Source organism: Capra hircus, chromosome 3 (genome assembly GCF_001704415.2).
Source record: "Capra hircus breed San Clemente chromosome 3, ASM170441v1, whole genome shotgun sequence".
Lineage (NCBI taxonomy): Eukaryota > Metazoa > Chordata > Mammalia > Artiodactyla > Bovidae > Capra > Capra hircus.
In genome coordinates, this window is record NC_030810.1 from 77,711,135 (window position 1) to 77,738,218 (window position 27,084).

A 27,084-nucleotide genomic window follows, 5' to 3' on the forward strand; every position below is an offset into this window, starting at 1 on the left:
AGAGGCGCTGAAGCCCGAGAGCAGAGGGAGGGCTGGGTTAGCCTTTGTTGTTTGTGACTGTTCATCATTAGTCATCATGAGGAATGAATTTGGTATAAAGAGTGAGGTCTAACAGTACCCAATCAGAAACAGCCTCAGAATCCCCCAGGTCTGTCAGTTCTTGGGACTGAGTTATACCTCATGACAAATGGAGCTGTATTTTCTAATACATTTTCCCCCACGCAGGTGCTTATGACCCAGCATGTGCTGTGCTTGTGCTCAGTTGTATCCTACTCTTAGCAACTCCATGGACTGTAGTCCACCAGGCTCCTCTTTCTGTGGAATTTTCCAGGCAGGAATACTGGAGTGGGTTGCCATTTTCTTCTCCAGGATATCTTCATGACCCAGGGATCAAACCCTCATCTGTTGCATCTCCTACATTGGCAGGCAGATTCTTCACCACTGTACCACCTGGAAAGCCCCCTAATTTATGTTATCGGTGCCCTAATAAGTACAGGTTTGGTTATATTCCCATCTGCATGTCTTTCTCAGGGTTCCAGGAAGCTCAAATCCCCTTCTATATTAGCTTTTTGTTTCTTTTCAAAAATATTTAAAAAATAAGTATAGTTCATTTATAATGTTCTGTTACTTTCTGCTGTCTAGCAAAATTATACATATGCTTGCATTCATTTTTTGCATTCTTTTCCATTACGGTTTGCAATAAGATATTGAATATACTTCTCTGTGCTATACCAGTGGGACCTTGTCATTTGTCCATTCTGTGTATAATAATTTGCGTCTGCTAACCCAGCCTCCCACACCATCCCTCACACTCCATCCCAACCCCTTCCCCTTGGCGATCACCAGTCTCTTCTTTATGTCCATGATTCTGATTCTGTTTTGTAGATGGTTTCATTTGTGTCATATTTTAGATTCTACATATAAGTGATAACATATGGTGTTTGTCTTTCTCTTTCTGACTTACTTCACTTAGTGTGATAATTTCTAGTTGCATCCATTATCCAAAATAATGTTGACATTATTTTGTTCTCTTTTATGACTGAGTAGTATTCTATTATATATTTATCCATTCATCTGTTGATGGACATTTAGGTTGTTTCCATGTCTTGGCTATTGTCAGTAGTGCTGCTGTGAACATAAAGGTGTATGTATCTTTTTGAATTAAAGTTTTGTCAGTATACACCCAGGAGTGGGATTCCTGGATCATATGGTAATTCTATTTTTAGTTTTCTGAGGAAACCTCCATACTGATTTTCATAGTGGCTGCACCAACTTACATTCACACCAACAGTGTTGGAGGGTTCCCTCTTTCTCCACACACTGTCCAGCATTTGTTATTTGTAGATTTTTTGGCGGTATGAGGTGGCCTCTCATTGTACTTTTGATTTGCACTTCTCTAATTAGCGATGTTGAGCATCTTTTCATGTGCCTGTTGGCCATCTGTATTTCTTCTTTGGAGAAATGTCCATTTAGATCTTCTGCTCATTTTTCAATCTGGTTGTTTGATATTTTGTTGTTGAGTTGGCTGATCTATTTGTGTATTTTGGAGATTAAACCCTTGTCAGTTGCATCATTTGTAGATATTTTCTCCCATTCTGTAGGTTGTCTTTTTGCTTATGGTTTTCTTTGCTGTGCAAATCATGTAAGTTTGATTAGGCCCCATTTGTTTATTTTTGTTATCATTTCTACTGCCTTGGGAGACTGATTTAAGAAAACATTGGTACGATTTATGTCAGAGAATGTTTTGCCTATGACCTTTTTAGGAGTTTTATGGTGTCTTGTCTTACATTTAAGTCTTGAAGTTATTTTGAGTTAATATTTGTGTTTGACAAGAGGGTATGTTCATTGATTTACATTCAACTGTCCAACTTTCCTAGCACCCTTTACTGAAGAAACTCTCTTTTTCCCATTGTATGTTCTTGGCTCCTTTGTCAAAGATTAACTGACCATAGGTGTGTGGGACTTTTTATTTAAATTAATTTTGTAATTTAATTTAAATGTGTTTTGAATAATGTTGTATATAACTATTTTTGTCAAGAGTTTGAAGGCTGTTAATCATTTACTAAGAATTTTGTAGCTTATATGTTTTACCTTCTTCATCCTAAAAATGGGTAAAACTTTTTACAGTAGCCACAGAAATAAAATAAGGGGTGATAGATTGAGACCAAATAAAATAAAATAAAATAAAAACTCCATGATTTAGATTTTAGCAGATTTTTTCAGACCTCTACTGTGTGTCCAGTTCTTTTCCCCTCCCTCTTCCTTCCCCAGGTCCTGGATTCCAAGCAGCTCTTCTTGCCTGGTCCAGTCTGTCATCTCTCATCAGACTACTGCTGTTCTCCCCACCAGTCTTGATCTCTCTAATTTACTCACCTCATAGTAATCAACTAAGAGGAAATAATTGTGTCACATTCAAATGAGGGGTTTTGTTTTTTTTAATGTAAACAACCCTCAAAAATCAACCTGAGAACTCCATGTACACAAATAAAATGGGAGTGCTTATGGTTCGTAAATATAAAAAAAAGTTCTACTTCCTTAGGAATAAAGAAAACACAGATGCTATTTATGCCTGTCAGGTTATGTGAGATTAAAGAAATGTATGTATGGTGTATTAGCAAGGGTTTGGGGGATTAAAAAGCTCTTAAACATTGCTAGTTGGAATTTAAAATGTTGTAATCTTTCTGGAGGGTGGTTTGATAATATATAGCAGGAGACTTTAATCTAGCAATTCCACTTCTATCCATTTATCTTCAGGCAGCAGTAATAGGATGGGTTCAAAAACCATGTGCTTGTGTAGAAGGATGTTCGTTGGAACTGTTTATAATGATGAAAGACAGAAAACAGCCTGGCCTAGGGCAAAATACATAAAATTTGATACATCTAGACAGTGGAATTTTATAGAGCCATAAAAATGATAATGTAGAGGATCTTAAAAATTTACCCTGAAACACTTCCACAGTACATTTAAGTGAAAAAGTAAGTTACAAAGCAGCATGTATAATTCAGCCTCTTTTTGTGAGGAAGAAATGTGTTGGTGGGGTATGTGTGCCACAGGGGAAAGTCTGGAACACTATATGACAGAATGCTAGTGTGTTTCACTTTGAAGATAAGTATGTAGGTGGCTTTAATATTTTTTTTGAGACAATATTTATTGTAGTTTGTTGTTGCCTTTGACAAACAATTACTATGTGGTAAAATATATATATTTTTTCTTTAGAAAAGTCATGGTTTCCTTCTCCAGAGGTTGAGAGCTGGGACTTAATATATAACGTTTTCTTTTTCTTTGAGAGCTAGTGTACTGAAGTAAACTCCTTAAGGAACTTAAGAAAAAACTATGTTAATTCTGGGTAGTAAGGTACATGACTGGCTGTTATATCATTTCCTTGTTTTCTGTGTGTTTAAAATGTATTATAATTAAAAAAATGTTCACCTGTAAGATTTATAATTAAGTAGGAGAGATAAACCGGAGAAGGCAATGGCAACCCACTCCAGTGTTCTTGCTTGGAGAATCCCAGGGACAGAGGAGCCTAGTGGGCTGCCGTTTGTGGGGTCGCACAGAGTCAGACACGGCCACACATAACTATAATATAAAAATAGTTTCTTTAACTGTATATTTTAAAATTAATTTTTATTTTTAAAAATCATGACAACAGTTTTTGAAATTTCAAAAGTATTAAATTCTGATAAAAAAGGAGTCAGTTCCCTATCCCACCTTGCTGTATTCCCAGACCCACTCTCAAAGGGGGAAAACCTTTAAGCAAATTATACTAATATTTTCCCTGTCATATTTCTAAATATCTTACAATAACACTATTTTACTTATCAATCATGGGGATTTTCCTATTGTCTCCTGGTTATGGTGGACAAGAATAATTCTTCTACCTTGCAATTATCTTTACTCCTCCAGCTTCCCAATATGGTTATATTATAATTTTGGTTAAACCCAAATAATGTATACATTATTACTGTGCAAATATTGCTCACTGTTGAGCTTAATAGCCCACTATGACTGTTTCCCTTGTTGAAGCCCTCTTTTTTCCCTAGAGTTATTTGCCGTTTTTATTTGCATGGTTTTCTATATATTTGGGAAAACAGAATGTTACTCTGTGTACCGCCCACCCCCCCACCACAAATTGTGCCAAGCAATTTAAAAATTTTCAAAATCTCAACACAGCAAAAAAAAAATCTTACCAAGTCCATTCTTTTCCTGAGGACATTTATACCTTCCAACCTGGACTGTTCTCTAGTGCAGACATTGGAAGAAGGCAATGGCACTCCACTCCAGTACTCTTGCCTGGAAAATCCCATGGACGGAGGAGCCTGGTGGGCTGCAGTCCATGGGGTTGCCAAGAGTCGGATACGACTAAGCGACTTCATTTTCACTTTTCACTTTCCTGCATTGGAGAAGGCAATGGCAACCCACTCCAGTGTTCTTGCCTGGAGAATCCCAGGGACGGGGGAGCCTGGTGAGCTGCCGTTTGTGGGGTCACACAGAGTCGGACACGACTGAAGCAACTTAGCAGCAGCAGCAGCAGCAGTGCAGACATAGAGTTCTGACCCAAGACCTTCTCTTCACACTCTTCAGTTGGGTCCCTGATTTTCCTAGATCTCACATTGTCTTCTTTTTTCCCCTGAAGCACATCCTATAATAATTTTCCCAGAAAGAGCGTGTAAGAGGTAAATTTTGTATATTTGTTCTACCTTTACGCTTGACAGATAGGTTGAATATTGCAGTTTCAAGTTGAAGATCACTTTCCTTAGACTTTTGAAGGCACTTCAGAGCTGGGAACACAAAGATCCTCCTTGTTGAATGAACAAGCAAGCCTTCCTGGCTTGCCCACAAAGACACTCATTAGACTGTGAAACTGATTGGGGTGAAGATCCTGTCAGGCCTTCCAGAAGCTTTCCTTGCCTATGTTATGGAGGCTTATAATGTGGGAGACCTGGGTTCGATCCCTTGGTTGGGAAGATCCCCTGGAGAAGGGAAAGGCTACCCACTCCAGTATTCTGCCCTGAAGAATTCCATGGACTGTGTAGTCCATGGGCTCGCAAAGAGTTGGAGATGACCAAGTGACTTTCACTTTCATATACTTCTTGGTCCTCTTCATATTCTGGAGACTCTTGACTGTGCTGTCCTTCCATCAGGAGCAAGTAACTCTTACCAACCCAGCATGCTGGGTGCTAGGTGAAGCTAAGCTCAACTTCTCAGATGTGCCATCCTGCTTGGAAGCCTAGCCTGCAGGCATGCCTGATCTCTATTCCTGCAGGCTTCCTTGGGTGAAAGTTGATTTACTCCCACTGGGACTGTATGGACAGAGATGAATAGTATAATTGATTTCTTGGGACTTTATAGGTAGACATATCTCAGTGACTCTAAGAGAACCCCCTGACTTTGAGGTTCCATGATCCCGTGACTATTGAACTAATGTTTTTTGCCAGGATGTCCCTTCCTGTTGGCTTGGTTTGGCTTGCTTCACGTGTACTCCCTCTTTAAGACTCAGCTAAGGAATTGCTTCCTCTGGGAAGCTTTCATCTTCTTTTCTTTTTCTTTCCTACTGGCTGTGTATTTCTTTTTTCTTTTTTTCTTTTGGCTGAGTATTTCCTTCGTCTTTTTTCTTTTTTAAGATCAGAGCTGTAGTAATGAGGTGTAATCTTTTTACCCAAAACATGCCTACTAAGCTCCAGATGCATCCGTGGACCCCAACATAGGTGGCAAGGAAGAAAAAAGTGTTTTGATGCAGGAGTGGCCATCAAAAATGACTAGAATGTGACAGAGGGAAGTGTATTTTTGTACATCTTTCATCAAATAAGAATTCTAGCTTTAAAGAGGAAAGGAGGCTTATGGCTGGAAATGATCTTAGCAAATGCAAACCTTTTGGCTTTTTTTCAGGTAAGGAAAAAACAAAATACAGTTTTTACAGTGCAGAGTTACTGTGCAATGGAATATATTTTAGAAAGAACATTGTATCTGAGGACAGAAAACCTGATTTTAAAATCATAGCTCTGTGATGAAGAGTTTAGGGGAGCTTGGGTAATATTCTTATCTTCCACTAGCACCTTCTTTTCTCATCTTTAAATTAAGGTTATCAGTGCCCTCCCTATCCCCACTCCCTGGGTTATGAGAATTAAATGTGAGCTGGCACGCAAAAAGAACTAGTGTGGTACTTATATATTTATTTCCAGCTATAAGACTTATTTCATCAGGCAACACACTTTTCCAGACTGGTAAGGTTTAACTCCTTTTGGAAGAATCTTGAGTGCTTTTACTAGTGTTAAATGATGTTAGTAAGTTACTGTATAGATATCCTAAGTTGTTTTATCTGTCACTTATATAAGCAAATTATGGAATTTGCAGTGATGGATTCTGGTAATTTCTGGAAAAATATTTGTACTGTATCTTTTGAGCCAGCTTATATCTAAGCTATATTCCAAAGTGTGATTTTGTCTGCAAGAAAGTCTCTGTCGTTGTGGTCCATTGCAACAAAGCTCCTTCTAAGTTTACCGCAGCCATAATCGTGCTTCTTTGATTTAGAATTTGACTAGTATATTTAATTGGTGATTAATACAATGTTCTTTAGTATATCTGTGACCATTGCTGAATTTGTAATGCTTTTATCCTTTTTAGATAATCTATGTAAAGTATATCCATATACAGAGATAATCTATAAGCGATTAAGAATTCTATATAAAGTAGAATTATTTGTAATGACCATTCTGTGGAACATGAATTTTTTTTTCAGAATAATTTAGAAGAGGATGAAGATGTGGAAATGAAAAATAGTATAACCCAGGGAGACAAACTACGTGCCTTAAAAAGTCAGAGACAGCCTCGTACCTCACCATCCTGTCCATTTAGGTAGATCTATTTTAAACTTTTAAGTTTATATTTTACCTCCATGTGTGGTAGAATATTTAATCTCTTTTGGTTATCATTCTATAAGTACCATGTTTACCTCTCATTTTTTGGTTTATTACTGTTTTGTGTTATTTATTATTTTAATGTTGTGGGGAGTAGATACATTTTAGAAGCTTATCGAAAGCAGCTGCTACATCTTAATTTCTGGAATTCCCCCTAAAATTGCCACGCTGTTGTTGGTTGTCTCTGGGACTCTGTTCAAAATTCTGTTGGGAATGCCACTCTTTTCCTGTGAATGGGCTGCTGCTTCTGTGGCGAATCCTCAGAGGTGTGCCAAGTGTTTGTATTTAATCTAGAGTGTGCAGGAAAGTATTGTATCCGAGCTTTTGGTATACCCTCACTCGTTAGCATGACTTCCTATTTCTGGGAATTGAATAAGCAGTTCTTGTCTGTTAAGTTACAAACAGTCTTGGTTTGGAGATCTGAAATTACTCATCAGAATCAGCTGGTGGGACTTAACTTCAGACCACAACCTTTGAAATCTTTTGCTAATTCAGACTAAGTGGAAGAAATAAAGCTTCAGAATTAATGGAGGTTCAAAATCTCTAAATATCAAGATTCTTTATTGTAATGTAAGAGGTGGCAAGTCCACAAATGAATATCATGGGAAATGGTTATTTTCCTTTGACTTTTAAGTGAGAGAAATGCATAGCAAGAAGGCTGTTTCGCTATGATAAATGTTGAGCAGACTACTCACAGAGAATTTAGTTTTATGTATTATCTGGGAGGATTATAACACTTAAGTCAAATTGGGTCTGGTCACACCATTATCTATGCTTTGAGTACTGGTTTCCTGCCCTGAAATATGAAGGGTCATATATATAGCTTGAAGTTGGGTAATTGTTTTATATAGTAAGATGGAAAGATGGAATAGAAAGTCTGGTACTTAGTGATACTCACCAACTACCACTGAGAGGTTGAGGAAATGTAGATCTACCGACGAACTGCTATGGGGCCAGGAGTTACGCTAGGTACCTAGTTTGGACATGAGGATTAACTGAGTAAACACAAAAGATTGCACCGTTACCCACATTTGTGTTTTTGCTTGAGATTAGAGAGGGTAAATCGCTCCCTAGCTGGTATTCAAACCCAGCACTGTTCAAAGTCTATATTCTTTTCACTGTATATAGTGTCTTAGTGAGAGTTTCTTCAAGATCAGTAAATATATTACCAATCTTTGTTATTCACCATTTTTCCTTGAAACGCTAAGAAAGTGCTTTATATTAATTAAAGTTAATTTCAAACAGATTTATATTTGATTTGTAAGAAGCCACAAGTTGGAGGAAGGGATAAGTTGGGGTATAACTTGGCCGATAAAATGGCAAAAGAAACAAGAGAAGCTTCACTAGACTTCAGAAGGCTCATTCCAAGATGGTGTTTATCTCTTTCTTTTCATCCTTAGAAATTTTCTCATTTTTCTGATATAATTTTTCTTAACAGCATCATGGCCCCATCATCAAACTTTTTTTTTCCCTCACTCTGAATAGATGCAGTACCAGCTTCTAATGAAAAAGAATTTTACTGTAAATGAAATTCAAGATGAAACAAAATGACTAAAATGGATTTCCCACTGGCTTTAGGACTTATAAAGTAAATAAGTACTAATATACATTTGCAAGGTCTATCCCTCTTGCCCATTTAATAATTTTGCTGGTCTGACTCCAGAGGATGTGGCTTTTGGTCTTGGCTTAAATGTGTGACCCTGGTGATGAGTGAACATTTGTCTTTGGTTTCTGTAGGTTGGAGGATATGAAAGGGCATCCAAGAGCAGTGTCCCAGCCTTCCAGGTACTGTCAACCAAGTTGAATTTCTAGTAGATTATAGGCAAATGCTACCCTTTAGATGGGGCTCCCCAGGTGGCTCAGTGGTAAAGAATATGCCTGCCGAGACATTAAGAGATATATGAGATGGGGGTTCTATTCCTGGGTTGAGAGAAGGAAATGGCAACCCACTCCAGTGTTCTTGCCTGGAAAATCCCCTGGACAGAGGAGCCTGCGGGCTACAGTCGGACATGACTGAGCACACACACATTGCCACTAGGAGTGACCTGGGCCACTGAGAGCCATGGCCGTGGCAGAGACCTTGACCTATTCCTAGATTATGACCCTTTAGATACATTTCTCAACTTTAAACCCATGGAAATAAGCTGCACACAGCTTTTCACTTTTAAAATTCCTTTGTTTCTGTTCCAGATTATTATAATGGCTTTATAGTTAATGCTCACGATGACCAAGAGTTTTGTTTTCCTGAGTTGCCTACAAGGCTGCATGGCTGAGGGAGTGATGCCAGTGTACCTGCGTGCCCTGCACATGGTGGGGTCTCTCAGTAAACCAGAGTTGCTCTGCAACATGCCGTTCAAGCCTGTGATAGATTTTGCCTTGAATTTTTGACATTTCTGTTCTTCTTCCCTCGTATTTTTGCATGTGTCTGTTCCCTTCGTTTTCTAGTTTTATTTCCTTCCCGAGTCTCTACTAGAGGAGGAAACGTTAGTGTTTTTCTTTGGAAAAATGTTCCCCGAACACTTCCTGGTGGTCTCAGTGGTATCAGGATTGAGCATAGGCCTTGGTGAGGGTCGTAGAGATATTTGACCAAAACTGTCATCAGCAGATGGAGAAAACGCTAATACACTCCTTATCTCTGTTCTCATTCAGCTGTAGGTTTAGGGTTGGTTACTGGAGGCAGTTCTGATATGACCCAGACTTATCCAGAAGCTGGAGCTGCTTCCCTGTTCAACTTCTTCTGTCCTTAATTTAGAGGCAGACCATATTGTACGCTCCTGTTTGGAGGGAAGATGATGAAAGGAAGGGTACAAGCAAAGCAGCTTTTCTGTAGCAGATAGGGAAAAGAGTCCTTCTTCATTAAAATATCTGTCCAGGACAAAACAGATTTGGCATTAAAACCATGACTGGGCCTTGACTGTCCAGACTTGGGTCAATTTTCCCTCTTTGTCCACTCAGCAGACATTTACTGAGCACCTTCTCTGAGTCTGGCACTGTGCTAGTCACTGGAAATTGAAGTGAGAGAAAGCTCTTCGCTCCTGATGGAGCTTATTTTGAGGAAAGTTTGATACTTTATCAAAATAATTCAAGATGGTATAAGTATCAGATAAATCAAGATGGTATAAGAGCTGTGATTTACTTTAAGAATATATGATGAAGCTGCATACTGACCCCACCTGGGAATTCAGTGAAGGCTTGCTGTAAGAGGTAGCAGCTGATTGGACTATTATGAAAGGCTAAGCAATAGGAGTGAGTCAGATGGTGGTGGAAGAGAAAAGTGTGTGTGCAGGTGAGGTAAGGTCAGGGAAAACAGTGTATGTAAACTGGACAGGGGTATTGATGTCATCCATCCAGGTACCTCAGGGCATTTTATGTAGCTGGAGTAGAGGAATTGGTGGGAAAGTGTGGAGAATTGGAAAATAACAGATTTAAGAGGGTTTTATAAGCCAGGCCAATAAGTTTAGCCTTTCTGGGCACTGAGGAAATATTAAATGATTTAAATAGAGAATGGACATGATTAGATATCTTAGATTTTGCTAGAGGCTATTCAGAATGTGAGTTTCAAGGAATAAGATTAAAAGGGGCTACTAGGAGTAAGGATAAGAAATAATGCTGCTTACCCCGGGCAGCTGCAGACTAGAAAGGAGAGGAGAGATTTAAAATATAGAGAAGTAGAATCTAAGGACCCGGGAGGGATGAACGCCAGTCCAAGGGAGGGAAGTGATCATGGTTACCACGGGACTTTGGTTCCTGCATTTAAATCCCAGCTCTGCCTCTTCTTACTCGCTGAAAGGCTTTGAATGAGGAGCTTTTGCTCCTCCGTTTCCTGACTTGCAAAGTGCAGTCTTCGCCTCCCTCGCAGGGTTGTTGTGAGGGCGAGCTGAGTTAATGCCTGCTGGGTCTGAGATGAGCGCCCAGCTCAGGGTGAGGGCTGCGTCAGTGCCGGCTGCTGTTATTAGGACCTGACCTGATCTGTTTCACATTTGTGAGTTTACTTTGTCCTGGTTGATGGCTAAATGTTATGATAACACAGTTCCTGTGTGATTCTTTGCCCGTTTTCCCCCACAAAGATTGAGTTCTTCCCCTCAAGGATCTGCATCTACTTTGAAGACCTCGAAAGTGGCTTTGTCTCCTTCTGTGATGGCCAAGAGGATAAACAGAGGCTCTGTATCCTCAGGCGCCAGTGTGAGAAGGTAATTTTTCTCTCTTCTCCCAAGGCACTGCAGGAGTAAAGGGAAGGCAGCAGTAACTGCAAGTTTGTCTAAAGTTCGTCAGAGGGAGGGCATCGGAGGGTTGGGGGGTGGGGACCACCAAAGGCTCTGTGACCCCCAGGCTTCTGTTCCTGTCTTGAACTGTGGGCACAAGGCCGTGGAGGGAATGCTGTACAACATGCCCTTCCACAGCAGGCCTACCATGATCCCGGGAACGGTGTTCAGTTGCACAGATTGATATTATATGATACTGTTGTCTCCTCCCTGATGCATAGGGGTAGAACTAAACTAGTCAGGGACGTTTGATTTAGTCATAGGATTGAATATGTATTAATAGAAGTTACATCTTGTACTTAGGGCTGCTCTGTGCTCTCCCCTTACACAGTCCTATCATTTACTTCCTGTCTCAGGGCAAAGAGCACCCCCACATATTCTATTTCAGGATCTCTGGTCAAAGTGAGCCTGGTCTAGAGTCTTAGCTGATTTTGACAGAGGAAGTTGCCATGTATAACTAAAGGCCACATATTATAAGATCACCAAGAACTATTCTGTCACCGTTTGCGTTGATCTGAACTGTCTGCATCGCCTTCCCCTACTGTCCTGATTAATGTGTTTTACAAACATGAACAATGCATGAGTATACATGACTGTCTATGTCCTCCCCACCCCCCCCCCCACCCCCACCTGTGTTTTTCATTCAGCTTTTCCATAAACTCCCGGCTAGCCAGTTCTCTAGGGAACTTGAATGCTGCAGCCGACGATCCAGAGAACAAAAGGACCACATCACCCTCCAAGATGGGTTTCATCGCCAACCCGTTCACCAATCTCTTGAACGGCAGCTCCCAGCCGCCTGCCAGAAATTACCCTGAGCTCAACAACAACCAGTATAGCCGAAGTAGCAGCAGCGGTGGGGGTGCCCCGAGCAGTCAGCCGGGCCCCCACGGCGCTAAGACCACCGAGGAGCACTCCACCGCCCTGCGGCCCTCCTACACTGGCCTGTCTTCCTCCTCAGCGAGATTCCTGAGCCGATCAATCCCTGTAAGTTCGCAGACACCACCTCTTGGCCCTCAGAAACCTGAACGTGACTTCTGTGCCTTGGCTGGGACTGCAAGTTTGCAGACCACCCCTCTTGGCCCTCAGAACCCTGAGCTCAACTTTTGTGCCTTGCCCTCCCAGCCAAGGCTGCCACCAAAGAAATTTAATAGCGCCAAGGAAGCCTTCTGATCTATGCCTCCCTCTGTGCGATGAAACTGTCTCTGCACACACATTCCGCTGGCTCCTCTTCAAGTAAATGCCAAGTTTCAACCTGGTTTTCTTTCCTCCTCCTTTTTCTTCTCCTCTTCCCTCTCCTTTGTGCGTGATGTCTCTAGGAAAGGAAGCAGCTTTCACTCCCTTCATCGTGGACCCTGTTGACTTCAGTTACTTTTCAGTCTCATTCTCCAATCACTCTGAGTATAGGATGCAAGGTCAGGGGCTGAGTCATATGACGGGCAGCATCTGCTGTGGTTGTGGTGGTATCCCGGCTTTTTCTACATTGTAGATCACTGAATTTGGAGTATTTAAACATATAAGGTGCTGATGAACAGCATCTTCTCAGAAGTAACCATTTAAGCCCTTGACTATGTCACCTTCTGGCAGGAAACTGACCCAGAATTGATTACATGGCAAATGGAGAGTGTTGATAAGGAAGGCTTATGGGTAGGTACCTGGGATGTAGGAGAGGGGAAGGCAGGGTAACAGGAAGATGTTTAAAATGAGCTCTCACTCTTCTAGAGACAGGATGAGGCTCTCCATACACATTTTACCCATGAGTTCTTCATTTCGGTCCCCAAGCCCAGTTTTTAACCAGTAATCCTGTTCAGTTCAGTTGCTCAGTTGTGTCTGACTCTTTGCGACCCCATGAATTGCAGCATGCCAGGCCTCCCTGTCCATCACCAACTCCCTGAGTTAAGTAAAATTTTGTTGGTTCACCCCCCTGTCAAGAATCACTTTAATCACATATGTTGATTGCTTCAAAGGGAATTGAGATGTATGGGAATGCAAGTTTTGATTCAAGAGAATGAGGACAAAATAGGAAGGAGAAATAGATCCCACACAAGGCAGTGTCAATCAATATTAGAATGCAACCTTGCCTTGACTCAGGCACAAGCAAGCCCCTAGTGTTCTGGGAAGGCTGTGGTCCTGTGCCCCTCATGCCCACTGTTCTTCAGACACTTCCTTAGCCTTTATTACCCTGGGAAGGGGCTTCCCAGGTGGCGTTAGTGGTAAAGATCCCACCTGCCAATGCAGGAGACATAAGAGACGTGGGCTGGATCCCTGGGTCAGGAAGATCCCCTGGAGGAGGGCATGGCAACCCACTCCAGTATTGTTGCCTAGAGAATCCCATGGACCGAGGAGCCTGGCGCGGACTACAGTTCATGGGGTCTCAAAGAATCAGACATGCCTGAAGTGACGTTATCCTGGGGGAGGTGGATCTTTGCAGGGGAGGGAAGAGGAGGAGACATGCGGGCAGCAGTGGGCCTCTTAGGGCCTTTTGTGAAAACCCATACCCCAGGTATTAGCTACGGAGATCCACTTTCCTTATATGGCAGTTTAGAAACCACTTTTCTAATGTGAAGATGCAGTATGTGTGCGTACTCGTGTGTGTGTGTGTGTGTGTGTGTGTGTGTGTGTGTGTGTGTTGGACTCATTACTACTCCCATCCCTATCTCAGGCTTCTTTTCAAAGTTTTTTTTCCCACTGTGTACACCCACAGTCCTTTCTGGCACATATGATTCTCTCCATCTGATTTTATTCCCAATGATGTTTTTCAACTTTAGATTCCTATATAGACTATAGCCTCAGCTGACCCTATCCCTTAATTTGACTCTAATCCCACTAAGTTATGGGTACCCATGTAGCAATAAAACTTAAATCCTTATAACTGGGATTAGATGGAAAATGAAGTGTATTTACATTTTCATAACTAGGTTTGCAAGTTATGTACTTCAGAACAGGAGTTGAGTTCAGTCGATATTTTCATATACTGATTATGGGTCAGCCTCTTTTTTAGACCAGAGTATGAATCTTTCCATTTTCAGAAAAAGTGTTAGACATGAAGATAATTACATGAATATCTTGCAGATTCTGTGGCTAAAGGTTTCGTGAACAGTAAGTCCCCTACATAAGAACTAGTTCCTTCTGAGAGTGCATTCACAAGTCCAGTTTGTTCCTAAGTACAACAAAGTTAGCTTAGGTGCCCAACTATGAATAATGCAATCAGCTATATAGTACTGTACTGTAATAGGTTTATAATACTTTTCACACAAACATAAGAAACAAACACAAAAGATAAAGAAAACAGTTTCAACTTTACAGCACCATATCTTGCAAGTACAGTAGTACAGTACAACAGTACCGCTGGTATACTGGCATCAAGTAAGCAGGCAATAAGAATTACTGAGGAGGGAGGGGAGATGGGAGATGGAAGACTCGAAAGATAATCAGCAATAGAAGACAGAGGGCGAGATGCAATTTCACTCATACCTCTGCGCTGATGGCACAGGTTCTGATTCCTTGGTGGATTCAGTTCTATCTGCTTTCTTGAAAAAACAGTCCAGTGATGTGTGGAGTAGCTCTTTTTGTCTCCTCATAGATGACACGGTGGCACTAGACTGCATTCTGAAGGGCTGATGCAACCTTCCTGTACTGTTGTAGGTTGGGTCCTGGCCTCAAAAACTAACAGTGCCTCAAAGAAAATCTCCTTGCCTTTTCCTGCATCGTGAGTCTCTTCGGTTCTTCAATTACTTCTTCCCCTTGTCTCTCTTTGTCCTTTCTCTGGGCCTCCAAGTCCTGGTGCTTCTTAGCAGTACTAGCTACATCACCGCTGCTTTTATGCTTGCTTCTGGACATCCTCGGCTTGAAATAAAGATACTGTACTACTGTACCCTATACAGTCCTGTTCAGTAAAGTGCTTGAAAGTACAACCCCTTGTAGAAGATGCATGCATGGGACAATATGCGCCAGACACGTGAACTAACTGATGTGATTGGACATGCTAACGCACATTTACGTCTTTGAAAGTTTGAAACTTGAAGATTCATATGTAGGGGACTTAGCTGTAATCCACATTTATAGCTGAATGCTTAGCTTGGTAATCAGCTTGGTATTCAATTAGGAATACCTAATTGGCAGATAGCAGAATACGTAGCAATGCAAGCACTGGTAGTTTGATGAGAATACCATTCTGCTTGTTCTGGATCTGTTCTCCTCTTTTCTGTTGGCAGTGTGGGGACTACCTAGCTCCCATGTTGGTCCCTCTAGCCACTCTGTCTATATAACTTAATTTTGGCTTCATTCCATATTTTGTTATTTTTCTTCACCTCTCCTCCTGTGCCTCATCCCTCTCCTGGCCCGAATAGAGTGATTTTCCAATAATGAAATTTAAAGTAATACTCTGTGTTGGCAGCTGCTACTCTTCCCTTTTCTTCTTCTTAAATTTGTCACCTTATTGTAAAGAAAAGCATTTATAAATAGAATAGCCAGCAGGACAACATTTTCCTCCCTCTCACCCTCCCAGAAAGTAAGAACAGTAGGTGTCTTAGAGCCGATTTTCCTTCCTTCATCTTTGCCTAGAAAACCTCTGTGAGAGGGAGGGCTCCAAGCCCTCCCTACCCCTGCTGGCTCGCTGGCAGAAAGTCTAAATTAAGATGGAAATTCCCATTTTATGCAGAATAAAATAGGAGGTTGAGTGTTTTCCCTTTATTGTTTCAATGCAGCTTTTGTAATTGTTACAGGTTTCTTGTCTAGATAAGATGGTCTTTCTTTCCAGTGCTTTTGAAGATGTAATACATAGGACTATATCACTCAGCAAAAAAATGTTTTTAAATCCTCAGGTAGGAAATGAAATCTAGATTGCAGTTTCCTTCCCCCACCTTTAAGAAAGACCCAGAAACTCCTAGGGAACGGGGGTTGCCGGGTATTTAGAGGGCGTCTAATATTTTAAAAGCTGCAATTAGCATCTCTTTTGAAAGCTGCAATTGCTTCTCACTTTGTGCAGCAGTTCAGCCCCCAGAAAAACGTGGAAATGATTTCCTTGTTCTGTCATTAAATGCTTTAACACAGAAAACAAGAACAAATGTTAAGGAATCCTTATGGTTGTGACAGAATTCTGAGAAGCAGATTTTATTTTTATTTATTTGGCCTGTTCTGTTCGTCTTGAGGTTTCTACTGACCAGCACAATGCACCAAGTTTCATTTGAGTTGACCCACTTACTGTAAAAAAATCAGTTTTCCCTCCTTGACATTCAGAGGAGTTTTCAAATCTTAAAAGAGTTGAAGGACGTGTGATTATGGTGTGGGTGGGGTGGAAGTATTTTATTAAATTGAAATTACTTGAGGTATCTGTCTTGACTATTTGCTCTATGTTATTTTTAAGAGACTTACCACTGAATTGCTAGTCATCTGCCTTGTCCTTGCCTGACCCTGCAAGTGTAGGTTAGGTCGCTGTGTTTCCCCCGTAAGCCCTTGTACACCCTGCCTTGGTCTTGATTGTGATACTCAGACTCTCACTTTGCATTTTAATTATCTGTCCACTTATCTGTGTGCTCCACTAGACTGTAAACTTTGTGAGAGCAGGGACGGTATCTCTGTTTTTCACTCTTTTATGCTCTGTGCCTTGCTAATAGTAGGCGCTCATCAAGTACTTCCTGAATATTATGGATGTTTGGATATTTAAATGAATGATTATGCTAAGAATTATTGCTTCCATTTTAAAGATAAATACCTTGAGGGTTTGAGAGTTTAAATATTTTGCCCTAGGTTGTACCACAAATATGTTGCAGAGCCATAATTTGCACCTGGATCACTTTGACTACAAAAAAGCATTTAAAAAAAATTATTTCATATCATATATATACTGTGATAGGTGTTTAAAATAGAAGGATATCTAAAGGATATCTCTTTTTTTCAAGAAGGGTTAGGAAGTGCTGTAACGAAGGGGTAACATTTTAGTTGGGCTTTGGAAGATGAATAAGAGCCTTCTAGGAATCTAGTGATGAAAATATGAAGAGGAGGAATGGTCATTTCAGGCAATGGGAGCTACAAGAACAGAGATAGAACCTTAGTACTGTAGTTCTTAGGTTCTAAAGACAAGTAGACCTGGGTTCAAATCTTGTCTCTACCATTTCCTTTTGGCAAGTACTTCCCTGGTGGCTCAGAGGTTAAAGTGTCTGCCTGGAATGCAGGAGACCCGGGTTCTATCCCTGGGTTGGGAAGATCCCCTGGAGAGGGAAATGGCACCCCACTCCAGTACTCTTGCCTGGAGAATCCCATGGAGGGAGGAGCCTGGTAGGCTACAGTCCATGGGGTCGCAAAGAGTCGGACACGACTGAGCGACTACACTTTCACTTTTGGCAAGCTACGTAACCTCTCTGAGCCTCAGTAAATGGGAATAATAATAATCAGGAGCATAACTAGGTTTTGTGCGTCCTAAAACTTAAACAATTTGTTGGGGCCTATTTAAGATAAAGAGTACAGACTATTTTTGTAAATTTTATAGACATATGACTGTGCTTTGAAAGGGGTTTGTGTGCCTGTGAGGCCTTAAAGCTAATGTGGTAATGATAATCTTTGTAATGGGGTGATCATTAACTGAGATAAGTCATCTGAAGTAGTTTACGCAGTGCGTATAGATAATGCTCAATAATTGTAGCTATAATTTTTTTTTAAGAGCAGTGAGTGTTCAAGTGCAGCTGAAGCTTTAGGTGGTTACCTAAAATCAGGCTGGAAAAGTAAGCTGAAGCCCAACTAGGACATGCATTTTGAGCTACTGGAACTGCGTTAGCAGGAGTGACTTGATCAGATCTGATTTGATGAAGATAATCCTGGCAATCATGGGGAGCTCTTGGTAGAAACCCTGAAGGCAGGAGCCCAGTTTGAGCCCTGTCTGCTGTCCCCAGTCCGTACTTCAACAATTGTCCTTGGGTATATTCTATGCTTTTCATAATGACCTGCATTTCAGTGCCCATAATAGTACAGATACATTAAATAATATATGACTAACAACTAACATATTTTTATTATGAATTTTAAATGGTATATTTATTTTTATAAATGGATACTTACCTACCTGAGGAAAAATTAAGGTCTTTAGGAAACATTTTTTAATAATACTTGAGCATGAGGAGTTGTAAAATAACGTTTACTTACGTGCTGATCTTCCAACATTTTAAGATTAGTCTCTTGGTGATGCTTCAGATTATGTCATGGTTATTCACTGTCTCTTGGAATTTTCCCGTTCTCCTCTGTTCTGTTGCTTCCTCATCTTCTTTGTTGTGTTAGCCTTGCCAATGGTTTTCCTAACTCAGTCTTTTAAAAACATTTTAAATTAGAGGCTGATTGCTTGACAATGTTGTGTTAGTTTCTGCTGTACAACAAGGTTAATCAGCTATAAGTATTCATGTGTCCTCGCTGTCTTGAGCCTCCCTGCCCCTCCTCCCTATCCCACCCTGCTGTGCTGTCACAGAGCGCCCAGCTCAGCCCCCTGGGCTATGCAGCTGTTTGCTGCTGGCTCTGTTTTACCCATGGCGGCGTATATCTGTCAGTACTGCTGCTCTCCGTTCATCCCACCCGCTCCTTCCCCTGCTGTGTCCACAAGCCCGTTCTCCACGTCTGCATCTCCAGTCCTGCCCTGAAAATCGATCATCAGTACCATTTTTCTAGATTCCATATATATGCATTAATATATGTATTTGTTTTTCTCTTTCTGACTTACTTCACTCTGTGTAACCGGCTCTGGTTCATCCGCCTGTGGCATTGCCTTAAACTTGATGCAGTTTTTCAGCCAAGAAGTACTAATACTGTCGAGATCTTGAGCTTGGTCTCAGTATTGAACCACATCTTCAACTTTCTTTGAGCATTGGTATTCTTCTATTCCCTTCCCAGGAGACTTGGAAATGTCAGTTGACAAAGCATTGATTTGTTCTGAGGTCAGCATGGTCCCAATGATGCCTTTAAATGTGCATAGATGTTATTTAGATACACAGACTATTTGCAGACCATTGTGAGCCTTCTGATATTAATGAGGTCATCATCTGTGTGGGCTTTGGTATCCTCAGGTTCATTCTCTGATTGAAGGTAATTAGAGTGGAAAGAAAGGATATAAAAAAATAGTATGTTAGCTCAGCTGCTATAATAAAATACCCTAGACTAGCAGTCTATATGGAGAAGGCAATGGCACCCCACTCCAGTACTCTTGCCTAGAAAATCCCATGGACGGAGGAGCCTGGTAGGCTGCAGTCATGGGGTTGCTAAGAGTCGGACACGACTGAGTGACTTCACTTTCACTTTTCACTTTCATGCGTTGGAGAAGGAAATGGCAACCCACTCCAGTGATCTTGCCTGGAGAATCCCAGGGCCGGGGGTCCTGGTGGGCTGCCGTCTATGGGGTCGCACAGAGTTGGACACGATTGAAGCAACTCAGCTGCAGCAGCAGCATCAGTCTATAAACAACAAGTCTATTTCTCACAGTTCTGGAGGCTGAAAGTCAGAGATTGGGGGCCAGTGTGTTCAGGTTCAGGTGAGTATTCTCTTTTGGGCTGCAGACTGTCATCTTCTCATTGTATCCTCACGTAACTGTAAGAGGGTGACGAAGCTCTGAGTCCCTTTTATAACAATGCCAATCTCATTCATGAAGTCTCTGTTCTCATGACCTAATTACCTCCCCAAAGCTCTACTTCCTAATACCATCATATTGAGGAGTTTGGCTTTACCTTTTTTTTTTTTTTTTTTTTAAAGATTTTTTGATGTGGACCATTGGAAAAATCTCTATTGACTTGTTTCTGTTTTATGTTTTGGATTTTGGGCTGCAAGGTATCCTAGCTCCCTGACCAGGGATCAAACCCACACCCCCTGCCCTGGAAGGCACAGTCTTAACCATCAGGAAAGTCCCCAGCTTTACTCTTTAGCTACCAAGCTTCTACCAGCATTCATGACAACTGTAACATTTTTCTAATCCTTATCATCATCAGTGATGATTGATTACCTCCTATGTACCTCACATTGTATTAGCTGCAATGCTTATACCTCATCTTCCCAACCCAGGAATTGAACCAGGGTCTCCTGCATTGCAGGTGAATGCTTCACCAATTGAACTATGAGGGAGGCCCATCATCGTATTTATTTAACCCATCATTTACAGATGAGGAAACAAAGACTCAAAGAGGCAGTGACTTGTTCAGTCTCACAGCTGCTTCCTTAGCTCCTGTGATCTTTGTTTATATTCATTTGGAATTCCATTTCATAGACCTTCTTACTGCTTAGAGCATTGCTTCTGATATCTTGGATTCTATAAGGCTCCTCTCAAACATTTACTACCCCCTACCACTAACTCCTCCCCATGACCTCTTTATGACCCCTGCCTGTTCCCTTTCTGTTTACTTCCTTCTGTAACCCACATAGTCATTTCTGCTTCCTTTTTCCAACATTCTCTTTTCCGCTTGAACTTTTTTTCTGTAGCCATGTCATCACTAGCCTCCAAAATTAGATCGGTTCAACCATCTCCTATTTGCTTACAGTCTCTTCTGAGCTGTGCTGGAGAAAATCTCATGACTGTCAACTGATTCCATTTCAAATAAATTTCTAGTTTACCCAGACCCTTCAGTGCTCACGATGAGTTCACTTGGCCTGCCTTGGCTTCCTTTCTCTTCCCTGCATTTGTTGTTCTGTCGCTGAGTTGTGTCCGACTCTTTGGGGCTCCATGGACCGCAGCACACCAGGCTTCCTTGTCCTCTGTCTCCCAGAGTTTGCTCAAACTCATGTCCACTGAGCCGGTGATGCCATCCAACTGTCTTGTTCTGTCGTCCCCTTCTCCTGCCTTCAATCTTTCCCAGCATCAGGGTCTTTTCCAGTGAGTCATTGACTACTCCAAAACTTTTTCACATTCTTCGTCAGCACAAATCCTCCAACCTCCAGAGGCTGAGAACATATAATTTTTCAGGAATAATTCTCCTTAACTGTTCTCTTTACTACCTCAAAGTATATCTGCATTTGACTTGTCCTTTTATTCCTTTTCAAAAACGGAAGCTCTACTCTTTTTCAGTGGTAACTCCACGAACCTGAACTATTCTTTGCAGACTGTTTCTGGGAGTTGGCCTGTGCACAGCCTTGCTCTCTTATGTCTCCAGTCTCTTACACTCTGTTTGCCTGTCTCTTCACCTGCAATCAGGTACAGGCCTGTCTTACCAGTTGCTTCCCTCAGTTCTGCCGCCTCTCATAGTGTCTTCTTTATGGCCAGACTTGGACAAGAAAGGCATGTGCACGCTTCCTCCCCACCCCGCCCCACCCCCCCACCCCCCCGCCACTTGTGTGAGTCTTCTCCACTGGCTGCCACTGACTTCTTTAAACCAGATCTGATGACCTCTTGTCAGTTTTCATTCTTCTTCGTCTTTGTGCAGCATTTGACAGTATTGACCACGCTTTTCTCCTATTATTTTGGTCCATTTTGAGTTTTGGAATATTATTTTCCTGTTTCTCCTCCTCTTCCCATTAAATAGGTACCTGTTTGTCCACCTGCCCCTTTATGATTTTTCCTGTCTCTGACCTTGGTCCACTTCCGTGTGTGGGTAATCGTGTCCTGAGCATTGGACTTACATTTCTACCTTCCCTTGGGCAATACTGGGGGAGAATACATGCTCCTTCATTGGTCCTCTCCTCCTCTTGTTTCCTGGCTAACTGATTGTATCTTTGTATATCCAGTCATCTGAGCTAGAAATCTGGAATTGTCTTTGACGCTGCTTCTGCCTTTCCCTCAGCCACGTCCAGCCACTAAGTCCTAGCAGTTTTCCCTTGAAATATCTGTACTTTGTTGTCCGTTCTCAGCACTGCTGCCTTCATTGAGGTCTCCATGGACTATTGAAATGGCCCTTTAAGTTTCCGTCCTCTATTTTGCTGCTGTGCTAGATTTCTGAGACAAGCTGATCAAACTATTCCTGTGTTCAGAATCATTCACTATCTCCACTTCACACACAGGGTCTGATCTGGACCCCTGGCCTGCCTTCGGGGCCCTTCTCCATCAGTCCGCGTTCCCCCCCCACCGGCTCTTCTTCAGCAACTCCAGCCAGAATCCTGACTCAAGCTCTGCCTCCTGCCGAGTCCTAGCACAGGTGGTTTACTCTGCTTTTCCGCCTGTCTCTGCTTGGTTATATATTTCCTGGCCTGGCTCACTAGTTTTCTTTTTGATAAGGCATTTGTGACCCAGATATTCAGGCAGAATACCTTTCCATCTCTTATAGGATTTTGTTCACAACCCCCTATCCAGCCCCTGCCCCGGGTTTGCCGAGAGAACCAGCTGTATATGATTCTCTCTCTCTTCTGCTGGCTTTAAAGCTTCTCAGAGGCATCTTTGTTTTCTCAGGTTCCAAAGTATAGAAAGCGCCTAATAAATGTTTATTGAACTAAACATTGATTAGCATATCTAGGTTCACACATGTTAAGCAGAGGGCTAATTAGGGGCCCATTATTATTGCAAGCCCAGGAAGCACTAATAGCAAGCAAACAATGTTTCAGCATTAGCTTTAATACTCTCAGTAATCTGAGAGTTTATTTTTTTCTAGAAATGTGACTTTACTAAAATAAGAGAAAATACATTTTAACCAAGCTTGCATCAATATAATTTTGGTGTTCAGATGAACTGAAAACTCATGCGATGGTTGGCTGAGTCAAGTTGGGTGTCAACAATCTGTCACCTAACAATTGAGCTCTTTATGATTGTTGAAGAGCACATATTAAGTTCCTCCAGAAAAAAGAATCTATTAAAAGTTATGTAGGAAGGTGAAAGAATAGTTATATAGCATTTTAGTTAACCAAAATCAGATTGTTAAATCTTTGGGTCCCTGACGTGCTTAGAGAACACTATAGAAAAATGCTTACACTTCTTTCGAAGCTGATTTTATCACAGAGCATAGCCTTTTTGTGTTAATATGATGCCAATAAAACATTATTCAGCTGTGCTTCTGCTGCTGGTGTGTGAAATCACGTTTGTGGAAATATGTATCAATGCATACATTTTGTGTGTTGCTAATTTACAAGCACTACAACTGGAAACTCCATTGCAAAGCCATAAAAAGCCCAGGAATATAGAGGCAGTTATAGATAAACTTATTTTTACCCAGTGTTTATTTTTTTCCTCATTTGTTCACTAAATCTTAAAATACTGGACTTACATATATGATACCATATTGCCAAATGTATTTTTTGTTTTAATTATCAATGATACCATGAAAACAAATCACTTTTTAAAAATTGAGTATAGTTGATTTATTGATACAATATTGTATTAGTTTCAGATGTATGGCAAAGTGTGAAATCACTTTTTTCCTTGTAGGTGCTTTTGCCTGGGTAATTAGAACTCAAACCAGGGTAACTGGTAGATTATTTTTTTCTTCCTTAAGGGACTTGGGAAAATGGGGAAATGCAAGAAAGAAGTGTGGCAAAAGCACGTGGCGATTTTGACCTACACCAGATCATAGGGTCCTTTGGTTCAAGTTGTTTGAACCTTAAGACATTATTGCACTGTTTTGCTGACAAAGACCTTAACTTTAATTATTTGTTATGTTTTGCTGTTTTCGATAGTCAATTTATAGTTTTATTTGTTAACTATTTGTATAGTATTTATATCTATAATTATTAGATATTTTTCTACCATGATTAGATAACTGGGCTGTTTAAAAAAGAAACTCCTCCAGAGTAGCTAAATTTTTAAAAGTCACTACCTACATCTGCCAAAACAGATTAGTAGCACATTTCCAGAACAGAACAAATTGTCTTGATCTCCTTACCTAACACTATGTTTTGTGTCAAATCCAACTGCTTTCAGAGCAAGAATTCTTGATGGAAGCTTATATTTTGACATAAAAATTTGGGGGGCTGCAATGTGAGGTAATTTTATCCTTCATTTGCAGGCTGGATATTGCTATATTATTCATTTACGGTATTCATACTGTAAAAATACTATATAATCATGCTAAACTTGATCTAGTCTTAACTCACTAAACCCTATTGAACTCAATGGGCACATGAACTTGAATTTTCTATATGAGAAATTAAAATCTCCTGGTTATTTAAATAAGTGCTACTTTGTAAAATAATATTTACACCTCAGGTCTCCCTTCCTTTGTAATCATTTCTTTGTCTTTGCTGAGGACTTTCTGTTGTTTTTGTATTTCAGATTGATTAGGTATCCTTATGGTAATGATAAAAATTGGCAAGGCCGAATTAAAACTTTAATCAGAATATTTAAACATGGGCGTTCTAATAAAATTTCTTTATGGACTATTACTGAGAATTCTTTTGGGTTCAGTCCTATGGAAAATCATTAAAATATCTTATTTACAGTAATAAATAGTATATTCTCTTTGGTCTGTTAATATTTCTTTGCTTGCTCAGGCTCATACCCTACTCATTTTTTGTCTGTGTCAGGTGATAGAGAATGTTCAGTTGATAAGGACTGAATCACAGGACAAATGCTTAAAGTGTCTTGAGGCATTACATTGTGGAAGCATAGACTTTGGGCTTTGTAGCCAGACTGCTGGAGTTCAAATTCCTTCCTAGTTGCATGATCTTAGGCAAGTTGCTTTAATGTTTTGTTTCTCAGTTTCCCCATCTCTAAAATGAGCTGTTCGGAGCATTTAATGAGCTAACACACGTAAGATGTTTAGAATTGTACCTAGTATGTAGAAAGTACTCAATAAGCATCTTTTACAGAATAATTGACCTGTAGCATATCTAACTTATCAAGAATTCCAGTTAGCTGTACTTCAATTAGTCTATCTTTTGAACAATAAAATCAATAATGATATTGTTTCTACAGTACATGATGCATTTACATTTTTACTGTAAAAATTAAAAATGTTAATAACTGGCTATTGTGTTTTCTGGAACATTAATAGCTTTAGGATACATGTACATTTAGAAAACAAATGAACCAGATACCCTGAATACAGCCTCATCATATAAACATGTAGTGCTTGAAATCTAAATGTCAATGTCACTCTTGTCCCCCCAGTTAACAGGCCTTGAAATACTAGTTATACTTTTTTCAGGTGGATAGGTCATGTAGATTTTAACAGTTCTCTTCCTTCCCTAAGTCCACTTCCATTAAGATTTTCGTTTTAGACTGAAAATGAAGAGGAGTTAATTTGTTACAAAACATTGATGTCAGAATAATGTGCTAAACCTGTTTTACAGATCTCTCTTTTTTTTAACTTTGTTTACACCATATAAAGAAACCATGGAATATGTTTGGTTTGGTTTTGAGAACTTTGGTATCATATTTTTATCCCACAGTACCTAATGTATTCATACTACAGATATTCAGTCATTGTTGAGTGAATTAACCAGCAGGACAGAAGACTAGTGAATATATACTTCACGTGAATGATTGAAATCCTTAATATTCTGGGAAATGTTTCCATTTTTCAGTTCAGTGTATATCATGATTCCATAAATCATGTAAATATATGTACAGACATATTTTTTATGTATGTATTGATGCATGTATAAAACACTTTGCCCTGGAAGAAAGTTAGTTTCACAAAGGTCGCTTGTCTAGCATCTGTTCATTTGCTGTTTCTCTATTTATTGAGAGTTGATAAAACTTTAAGATACTTGCAAAAACAATTTTGTTGTAAATTTTCGAGCAGTCACAGGAGCTTTATAATTTCTGCTAGTGATAACATGAGTAACTTTTCTAGTTAGAACAAAAGTGAAAGTTAAAATATTGCCAAGAAAACATTGGCCAATGTATAGCCTGGATATGTGGCATTTTTGCAGCTACAAACACCTTGTGGCTCTGCCCTTTCGGCCTACAGGCCAGATTTCAGAAGAGACTGGGATAAAGCACCTAGAAAAATGATAGTCTACTTTTAAGCTCTAAATGCTAGGTTGGCAGCTATTGTCTCACAAGTTAAATGGGCTTCAAGGCATTGGACCAGTTTCACTGGACTTTCTCTTTTATTCTCTAAATTCAGAGGTATTTACAATATAGTACCCTAAGTCTTGATCATCTCTCCTGTTTTGAAGCCTTTACATAAACTACATCCTTTAGTCATTTTGCCAAGCCTTTTCCTTTTTTTCCTAATGCTCTTGACCTTTAACCTCTTTGAAACTTACAGCCTGAGAACACACCTACCCTCTACTCAACCTTCCCTTTCCACTCCTTGCCTAATCCTTTGCTTGTGAACAGTGTTACTCTTACTCTGTGTATATTATTGCTTAATGTTGGCACATTTGTCTTTTCACTTTATGTCTGTGTGACAGCGTGGTCTTTTGCCCTTTGAGGGCAGGGACCATAACTTTTGACTCATGGTGTTGATAGATTCTTACGTACAATAGTAAATGGATGTTGGTAGGATATAAAATTCACTGGGATTTTGAAGCTAATCAAAGATAGTTTGAATCCTTTCATAAATTATTTTCAAAATGAACAGATTCTTTTTTTTTTTTTTTACTGATACCTATACTATCAAAAAATGGACTGGTCTCAGAACTGATGACCTATTAATAAAATGCTGCAGATAAATTTGCAAAATATTTATTGGAGGAACAGAAGAGGGCATTTGGTAGCAAATCAAGTAAGCTTTGTTTTTCTAAGGTATTTGATTAGAATTGTGCAAAAATTCTTAATGTTATGTTTCTTCTAACTGCTGTTTGATGCTCAAAAACTGTTGGCGGATTTTTCTGTACCTCTCTGTCTTTCCCTGGCTTATGTCTGTTATCAGTGCATTCTGATTACATATCCCAAGCATGCTCCTTTTATATGTTGTTATCTAATGTGATATGGGAAAAACTGTGTTTATTTTTTTGAAACTTGCCCACTGTTTATTATGTTATGACTGCAAGACTCTTCTGCACAAAAGCTTTTTGGGTCTTAAGATCAAATTTCAAAGCTAGAAGTGCTTTGTGTCCCCCTAAGTGGAAAGAA

General features: G+C 40.3%; 1 protein-coding gene across 5 annotated transcripts in view; it reads left to right on the forward strand.

The window, feature by feature from the left end:
* CDC14A (cell division cycle 14A) overlaps nt 1-27,084 on the forward strand; it is a 184,527-nt gene that overhangs the window by 154,949 nt on the left and 2,494 nt on the right. For 2 of the 5 annotated variants that reach the window (XM_018045823.1, XM_018045828.1), the window contains 4 exons: nt 6,741-6,856; nt 8,656-8,703; nt 10,986-11,108; nt 11,828-13,328. In XM_018045823.1, the coding sequence (XP_017901312.1) occupies nt 6,741-6,856; nt 8,656-8,703; nt 10,986-11,108; nt 11,828-12,350 (810 nt within the window). In that variant the 3' untranslated portion in view covers nt 12,351-13,328. Of the gene's footprint in view, nt 1-6,740; nt 6,857-8,655; nt 8,704-10,985; nt 11,109-11,827; nt 13,329-27,084 lie in introns of those variants that run through there. The other 3 variants (XM_018045825.1, XM_018045827.1, XM_018045826.1) reach the window with 3 other exon arrangements.